Genomic DNA, 9,402 nt, shown 5'->3' with positions numbered 1-9,402 from the left:
CTGACTAAGAGGGAAAACAGGTAACGAATCCCCATTTTACTATTGAGAAAACTGAGGCTAGAGAAATCAAGTCACTTTCCCATGGCTATGCAGCAGAGAACTAGTAGAGTTAGGATTAGAACCCAGGTTTTCTGACTCCCAGGCCGGTGTTCTTCCCAATAGTGCACCCTACGTCTACACTGTTCGAACCTTGGTGCTTCCAATAGCATTGAAGCTCCTTGGGGACAGTGATCATATGTACTTATACCGTGTCCTCTGTAGGTACTCAATAAATAGATTGATTGACTCAGTCCTATTCCTTCACCCGCAAAATCAATGTCTCTATATTGAAGTCTTCTCTCTTCCTGTGCAGGGAGTCAACGTCATTCCCCAGAAATATTCAATGTCTCCACGGTGCACTCGAAGATCATTTTGAATTCAATAACTGTCTCCTCTCCATACAGAATCACCAGCAAGTAAATTCCTTCACTCATCCCATCAACTGACTCTAACTTTGGCTCTTCCCTCATGCTTTACAGAAAGTCAAAGCTGCCTCCCCAAAAATGCCCAACGTCTCCACGGTTAGGGAATTCCTCCTGCTGGGATTCTCAGACATCCAGGAGCTGCAACTCGTCCACGCCGCACTGTTTCTCCTAGTCTACCTGGCAGCCCTGATAGGGAATCTCCTCATCATCACCGTCACAGTCCTTGACCGGCGCCTCCATACCCCTATGTATTTCTTCCTCAGGAACCTCTCTGTTGTCGACCTCCTCCTCATCACCGTCATCGTCCCAAACTCAGTCCTCAACACCTTGACCAATCACAACTCCATCTCCTTCTTGGGCTGTGTCGCTCAGGTCTTTCTCGTGGTCCTGGTTGTCGGTTCAGAGTTTCTCATCCTCACAGCGATGTCCTACGACCGCTACGCCGCCATCTGTCACCCTCTGCGCTATGAGATCATCATGACCAGCACGGCCTGTGGAAAGATGGCAACCGCCTCCTGGCTCAGCGGGGGGCTGTTTGGGGTCTTGGATTCTGTCTCGACTTTCTCCCTGAGCTTCTGTGGGTCCAATATCGTGCAACAGTTCTTCTGTGACATACCCACTCTGCTGAAGATCTCCTGCTCCGAGGACCACGTAGCCATTGATGTGAGCGTCGCCGGTGGCATAGCTTTAGGTTTAAGCTGCTTTGTCTTTATCATCATGTCCTACGTGTGCATCTTCCAGGCTGTGCTGAGGATGCCGGCCACCGAGGGCAGGGCCAAAGCCTTCTCCACCTGCCTGCCTCACCTCGCCGTCGTCACCATCTTCTTCGCTACGGCCGCCATTGCCTACCTCAAGCCCGTGCCTGACTCCTCCTCGACCCAGGACCTGCTGGTGTCCGTGTTCTACACCATGGTGACCCCCACCCTGAACCCCGTCATCTACAGCCTGAGGAACCGGGACATGAAGGCCGCCCTGGGGAGAGTCCTAAAGCGGAGATTCCTCCTCCCTCTTCTAAGGGATAAAATGTCTATTTCCATTTACTGACTATTCCATTCCCCATCAGGGTTCTAACCGTGGGAGTATCCATATAAAGAGCTGTCCAAAGAGAAAGTCCAGTGACTGAGGATTTATCAATGTCTGGGACAGTGTTTGATAGGACGTATGTGACTGTAAGCCTTGTGTGGGCAGGGATTGTCTCTCTTTATTCTGAATTGTACTTTCCAAGCGCTTAGTACAGTGCTCGGTACATGGTAAGCACTCAATAAACATGATTGATTGAATGAATAAGTGACTGCCTTCTGATTGTTTGGGCGGCATCATGGCTTAGTGGAATGATCATGTGACTGGGAGTCATAAGATTCGAAAGGTCTGCCCGGTTCTGCCACCGGCCTGCTGTATGACCTAGGTCCAGCCACGTAGCCTCTTTGTGTCTCTCTGTAAAGTCGGTATTCAATATATGCTCTCTCTTTCTTTTAGAGTCTGAGCCCTTGTGGGTTAGGAATTGTGTCCGATCTGATTATTTTGTTTCTATTCCAGTACTTGGCAGTCTTTTGCAAGTAAATTCTGAATAAATTCAATGATGACAATGTTGATACTGCTAAAGATGGTAGCAGTAATTCTATGAATTTTAAGATCACTCCTGGTGGTTATGAAAATCAGAAAATCAGAGGGTGACCAGGGAACAGCTATGTAATCATGGAAACTGTCCCCACATTTGACTGCTTGTTTACTTGTTTTGATGCCTGTCTTCCCCCATCTAGAATGTGAGCACGTTGTGCGCTGGTAGTATCTCTATTTGTTGCTAATTGTACTTTCCAAGCGATTAGTACAGTGCTCTGCACACGATAAGCACTCAATAAATACGATTGAATGAATGAATTTGACTGAGAAAATTTTGTCTCTAATCCATTCATTCATCCATCCATCCATCCTTCTGATCATCCATCCGTCCATATGTCTGTCTGTTCACCCATCTGTCTATCCATCCATCGACCCATCCATCCATCCACCCATCCATCCATCCACCCACCCACCCATCCACCCATCCATAGTAATAATAATAGTGGTATTTGTAAAGCGCATACTAAGGGACAGGCTCTGCGCTAAGTACTGAGGCAGAATCAGACCAATCAGGTTTTACACATTCCCTATCCCACGTGGGGCTCACAGTCTCAATCCCTATTTTACAGATGAGATAATTGAGTCACAGAGAAGTGAAGTGCTTTGCCCAAGGTCACACAGCAGACAATCCACCCATCTAGCCATCTATCCATCCATCAACCCACCCACCCTTCCATCCATCCATCCATCCATCCATCCATCCATCCATCCATCCATCCAACAACCCATCCATGCATCCGTCTATCAATCAATGATATTTGGTGAATGCATCCTGGGTGTAAAGTACTGTAGTGAACCCTTCAGAGACATCAAAATAAATTAAACACCATCCCTGTTTTCAAAGAGCTTAAAATCTAACAGGGGAGATAGACACAAAACTAATTAATGGGAGAATGAAGAAGAGAATGGAAAGAATGGTAAATAGATGACTATATCTTTAGAGAGTACATTTTATCAAAGCCACAATGTACAAAACTGTAATGGTGGTGTGAGTGCAAAAATGGAGAATATGCCTAAGATGCTGATTGGTAGTTGGGAGAAATGACTTAGCGAGAAGAAAAATGAATCTTCGGGGCATCCTGGAAGTTGTGGGGTGATGGAGGGGCTTTGAAGATGGAAGATGGGGAAAGCTGTGCTCTGGTGGAGTGGAAGGGGGGAGAAGGAAATGTGGGCTGACAGATTATTTCTCCACTTTCCATCACTGAAATATTTTGAAAGGGACCAGGGCCATTCAGAGGAGAGAATGCACTGACCTCCTTGTCCCAGTAGGTATACTGTCTCAACTCAGATAGGTGGGAACCCTAGGCTACAACCTATTCTTTTTGAAACCAGGAATTTTCCTGCCATGTCCACCCAGCTAGTATCAGTGATTCTTTCTCATCACCCCATTCTCAGAACCCCTCATCCCCTCCCAAACTGATAATAATAATATCAATAATAATAAGTGCATTTGTTAAGTGCTTACTATGTGTCAAGCACTGTTCTAAGCGCTAGGGTAGATACAACGGAATCAGGGTGTCCCATCTGAGGTTCACAGTCTTACTGGCAATGCCAAAGGAGAAATTTGCTTCAAGCAAAGAATCTCCACTTTGTTTACCCTAGCTTAGGAGGTCCTCAGGGCCACCATGGAGAACATTTGAGATGGAAAAGAGGAAATCTGCTCTAAGAGGAAAAATGTCCTGCTGTAGTTTCTCTATCTAAACTTTTCAAGGCCTGAAAAGACAATATTTAAAAAAGGAGAATTTTGCTTCACGCAAAAACACTCCTCTTTGTCTACCCAAGTCTTCAAGGCCTCAGAAGAGAGTACTTGAGGTGCCAAAGAAGAATTTTGTTTCCCTGCAAATGCATCTCCTGGTCCTTCCTCCACCTCGGACCTTCAAGGTCTTTTACTTGAGAATGAATTAAGATACTATATGAGGTGAAAAGGGAGAAATCTTCTGCATGTGAACAATCTCAGCTTTTCTTTCTCTCGAGCCGTCTGAAAGAGGGTAATTGAGGTGAAAAAGGAGAAGGTTTGTCTCATGCACACAATCTTCAACTGATACTTTTCTAAGGACTTCAAGGCCTCAGAAGAGAATTTTTCCAGGGAAAAAGGAGAACTTTGCTTTATGCAAATCATTTCCTGCTTTAATTGTAAGTTCTAAGTTCTTGAGGGCCTGAAAAAAATGTTATATGTCATTAAAAAAAGGAAGATTTTACTTCATGCAAAAGCTGTCCTGCTTATTTGTCCACCTTCGGTCTTCAAGGCCTTCGAAGGGCAATTGAGAGGTGAAAAATGATCCATTTGCTGCATGAAAACAATTTCGAGCTTTAATTCCCGTAAGTTCTTCAAGGCCTTACAAGAGAATGATTAAGGTGAAAAGGGATAAATGTGCTTCATGTGGCAGATACGTCTCCTGTTCATGACTCCACTTCAGGCTTTCCAGACTTTTTCACTGAGAACGAATACAGACTATTTGAGGTTCAGAAGGAGGAATTCGCTTCATACAAAACATTTCCAGCTTTTATTTCTCCATCTGATGTCTTCAAGGCCTCCAAAGGTAATAGTTGAGGTGAAAACAGAGTAATTTGCGTCACGTAAAACCATCTCCTGCTTTCATTTGTCTACCTAAGTCTTCAAGACCCGAAAGATGGTTATTTGAGATGAAAAAGGGGAAATGTGCTTTATGCAAAGCGTGCAGCTCGTATTTCTCTACCGAAGGTCTTCAAGGTCAGCAGAGAATATATTCGAGGAGCATAAGGAGAACTCTGCTTCGTGCAAACCATCTCCAGCTTATACGTCTCTACCGAAGGTCTTCAAGGCCCGAAAAGAGAATATTTGAGGTGAGGAAGGGGAACATTGCTTCATGCTAACCATCTCTGGCTTTTATTTCCGTACCTAATGTCTTCAAGGACTTTATAAAACAGACTATTTGAGGTGCAAAAGGAGAAATTTGCTTCCTGCAAAGACCTCCAGCTTTGCGTTCTTCACCCAAGGTCTTCTAGGCCAGAAGAGAGGGTATTTGAGCTGCATAAGGAAGAATTTGCTCCATGCAAACCGACTCCCGCTTTTACATCTCTGTCTAAAGTCTTCAAGGCCTCCAAAACTAGTATTTGAGATGAAAAAGGAGAACATTTCTCTCTTGCGAATAACCTCCAGCTTTGATTTATCTATCAAGGGTCTTCAAGGTCAGAAAAGATAATATTTGCGGTGGAAAAGGAAATATTTGCTACATGCAAAGAGTCTGCAGCTTTGATTTCTCTACTAAGGGTTTTCAAGGCCCTGGAAGAGGATATTTGAGATGAAAAAGGAGAAAGTTTCATGAAATCTCCCAGTTTGTATTTCTCCAACGTCTCCAAAGAGAATATATCTAGTGCAAAAGGAGAAATTTGCTTTATGCAAACAATTTCCTGCGCTGTTTTCTAAATCTGATCTTCAAGTCCTCAAAAAAATATATACGGGGTTAAAGAAGGAGAATTTTGCTTCATGATAACACTGCCCCTCTAATTCATCCTCCTAATGTCCTCATGGTCTTTGAAAGAGAATATATGAGGTGAACAATGATCAGCTTTCATCCTGCAAGCAATCTCGAGCTGTAAGGTCTTAGGTCTTTAAGGCCTCAAAAGAGAATACCTGAGGTCGGAAAGGAGAAATTTGCCTCATGAAAACAAAATCTAGCTTTTATTTCTCTAAGGTCTTCAAGTCCTGAAGAGATAGTATATGGCATTAAGAAAGGATAATTTTGCTTCATGCCAAAAATTGTCGTGCTTATTTGTCAACCTAAGGGCTTCAGGGCCATCAACGAAAATATATCAGGTGAACAAGGATAAATTTGCTTCATGCAAACAGTCTCCAGCTGTTATTTCTCTATACAAGGTCTTCAAGGCAAAGCTTCAAGGGCAGATACACTTCCTGTGCACTACTCTATCTCAGGCCTTCAAGGCCTTGTAATTAGGAGTATTTGAGGTGCAAAAGGAGAAATGTACTTCATGCAAACCATCTCCAGCTTTTACTTCTCTGACTAAGGTCTTCAAGGCCTCAAAAGAGAATATTTGAGGATGGAAAGGAGAAACTTTGCTTCATGCAAACAACCTCCAGCCTTTTTTTTCTACCTAAGGTCTTCAAGTTCAGAAAAGAGAATGTTGGAGGTGAAAATGAAGAAATTTGATTCATGCAATCCAACTCTAGTTTTGATTGATAAAGACTTTGAGGCCTCCAAATTGAATATTTCAGGCTTGCTTCATGCAAACAAGGTCTAGCTTTTATTTCTCTAAGGTCTTCAAGGCCTGAAGAGATGGTATATGGCATTAAAAAAGGAGAATTTTGCTTCATGCAAAAAATGTCCCGCTTATTTGTCAACCTAGGGGCTTCAGGGCCATCAAATTGCATTTATTTGGTGAAAAGAATGAATTTGCTTCATGCAGGCATTCTCTGGCTGTTACTTCTCTATACAAGGCAGACCTTCAGAGACAAATACACTTCCTGTGCATTACTCCACTTCAAGGCCTTGTAATTGAGAATGAATACAGAATATTTGAGGTACAAAAGCAGAAATTTGCTTCATGCAAACCTTCTCAAGCTTTCACTTGAAAAAGGAGAAAATATCAAGTGCACAATTTCCAGTTTGCATGTCTTCTAAGGCCTTCAGGGCCTCAAAAGAGAAGATTTCGGGTGAAAAGGGGGAAACGTGCTTTAGGCAAAACAATTTCCTGTCCTCATTTTTCTAAATCAGATCGTTAAGGAATTTTAAAAAATATGAGGTTAAAGAAGGAGAAGTTTGCTTCATGAAAATAACTGCCTGCTCATTTGTTCACCTTAGTTCTTCAAGGCCTTTCCAAGAGAATACATGAGGAGAAATATGTTTAGTTTACTTCATGTAAACAATCCCCAGGTATTGTTTCTGTAAGGCCTTAGGTCTTCAACATCTTCAAAGAGAATATTTGAAGGGAAAAGGGATAAATTAGCATCATGCACTCCGGCTCTAGCTTTTATTTCTCTAAGGTCTGAAGAGATAGTTTATGGCATTAAAAAAAATAGACTTCTGCTTCATGCAAAAAGTGTCCTGCTTACCTGACAACCTAAGGTCTTCAAGGCCATCAGAAAGAATATCTGCGGTGAAAAGGATGGAATTTGCTTCACTCAAACAATCTCCAGCTTTGATTTCTATATAGAAGTTCTTCAAGGCAGATCTTTAAGTGCAGATATACTTCTTGTGCATTCCTCCACCTCAGGACTTCAAGGCCTTTTATTTGGGAATGAATAGAGATTATGTAGAGGTGTAAAAAGAGAATCTCCAGTACTTTCCTTCTCTTAGTTCTTCAAGACCTCAAAAGTGAATACTGGAAGGAAAACAGAGAAAATGAATTTCATGAAAACTACCTCCAGCTTCTATTTCTCTACCCTAAGGTCTTTAAGGCCTGAAAAGAGAAGAATCGAGGTGCAAAAGGAGAGCCTTGCTTCATGGAAAAAGTCGTCTCCGGCTTTTACGTCTCTGTCTAAGGTCTTCAAGGCCGCAAGAGAGAATGTTTGAAGTGGGAAAGGAGAAACTTTGCTTCGGACAAACCACCTCCAGCCCTTATTTCGCTGCCTAAGGTCTTCAAGGCCCAAAAAGAGAATATTTGAGGTTAAAATGGTGAAATTTGTTTCATGCAAACAATCTCTAGGTCTTACTTCTCTAAAGGTCCTCGAGGCCTGAAAAAAGAATATATGAGATGAAATTAGAGAAGTTTGCTTCAAGCAAACAACCTCCTAATTTCTCACACTGAATGTCTTCAAGACCTGGAAAGAGAATATAAGTGTTGAGAAAGGACACGTTTTCTTCATGCAAGCAATCTCCTGCTTTTGTTTCTCTGCCTACGGTCCAGAGAAAGTAATACATGAAGTTCAAAAAGGAGAAATTTCCGTGATACACAAACTCATCTCATAATTTTCCACCTAAGGTATTGAAGACCTGAAGGGAAAATGTACAAACTGGAAAAGGAGAGATTGGCATCCTGCAGAAACACCTCCTGACTAGTAGTTCACTTCAGGCCTTCAAGGCCAATGAAATGAGAATGAATAGAGTATACTGATAGTGAAAGGGAGAAGTTTGTTTCATGCAAAAAAAATCAGCTTTGATTTCTCTCCATAAGGTCTTCAGGGCCTGAAAAGAAAATATTTGAGGTGAGAAAGGAGAGGGTTGCTCCATGCAGATACATCTCCCATTCATTACACCATTTGAGGTCTTCAAGGCATTTTAATGGAGATTATTGATTCATTAGGTCACTCGGTCCCTGGCCACATCTGTTGCTGACCCATTGGGTCACCGAACCACTGATAAGCCATCCGAGAGGCTTCAGTAAGGGGCGAACAGAGATTCCAGCTCGAGGTAAGAGCTCAGGACACGGGGAAGGAGGCTTGTTTACGAAAGGCAGTCGAAGGAAAGGAATCCGTTCAACTAATATCTAAACGAAAAAATGACTCCAGGGAAACGGAAAATACTAGCCCAATCGTTGTACCCCCACTCCTTGGGGAATCTGACAAGATTTGAGTGGCTAAGTGGAAAAAGCGCAGGCTTGGCAGTCAAAAGACTTGGGTTCTAATCCCTCCTCTGCCACTTGGATGTTGTGTGACCTTGGGCAAGCCACTTAAGGTCTCTGTGTCTCAGTTACCTCATCTGGAAAATGGGGATTAAGACTGGAAGACCTATGCGGGACGGCGACTGTGTCCAACCTAAGTAACTTGTATGTACTTCAGTGCTTAGAACTGTCCCTGGAAAATAGTAAACAGCTACCACGTACCATTAGGAAAAAAATAATCAGGGAAAGTCCCGTGGATTTCATAAAGTTTCAGGAAGGAATTTTGAAGATGGGAGGCCCTGTGGTCTAGTGGATATGAATGGAGAGGGAATTCCAAGCGGGAAAGGTGGTGAGGTAGGGGTCTGAGTAGAGGGAGTTCAGCATGAAGTAGAGTGAAATGGTGAGCTTGGGAGGAATGGAGATAGATAAGGAAGATAGAAATATAGTAGGGGAAAATAATGCATATCAATCGATCGATAATATTTATTGAGCGCTTACTATGTGAAGACCTTGGTACTAAGCGCTTCGCAGAGTACAATATAACAATATAGCAGGGTTGGTAGCCACATTCCTTGCCCAGTATACGCTTGCAGTCTAGAGGGATTGTCTAAAATGGATTGCTGCAGATTTCAGCTGGTCCCAAGCCCTGGCATGGGATGAAGCTCCACATCTCAGAGCTTAACCAGAACGCTATTATTAATCACAGAAAGGGAATGATAACTAGTTCGTTGATGTTGTCATAAGAAGGAGTACCAGAGTGGGAACCACACAGGAATGGGCA

At 42.9% G+C, this 9,402-nt stretch overlaps 1 protein-coding gene across 1 annotated transcript; it reads left to right on the top strand.

Moving 5' to 3' along the window:
- The first annotated feature begins 542 nt into the window (after positions 1-542).
- LOC119928879 (olfactory receptor 14A16-like) lies at positions 543-1,508 on the top strand. Its single transcript, XM_038747378.1, has one exon. It carries the CDS (start codon positions 543-545, stop codon positions 1,506-1,508), a length of 966 nt encoding a protein of 321 aa, XP_038603306.1.
- The last annotated feature ends 7,894 nt before the right edge of the window (positions 1,509-9,402 follow it).

This window comes from Tachyglossus aculeatus, chromosome 5, assembly GCF_015852505.1.
Source record: "Tachyglossus aculeatus isolate mTacAcu1 chromosome 5, mTacAcu1.pri, whole genome shotgun sequence".
In the NCBI taxonomy this organism is placed as follows: Eukaryota; Metazoa; Chordata; class Mammalia; order Monotremata; family Tachyglossidae; genus Tachyglossus; species Tachyglossus aculeatus.
This window is presented reverse-complemented; position numbering and strand designations above follow the sequence as displayed.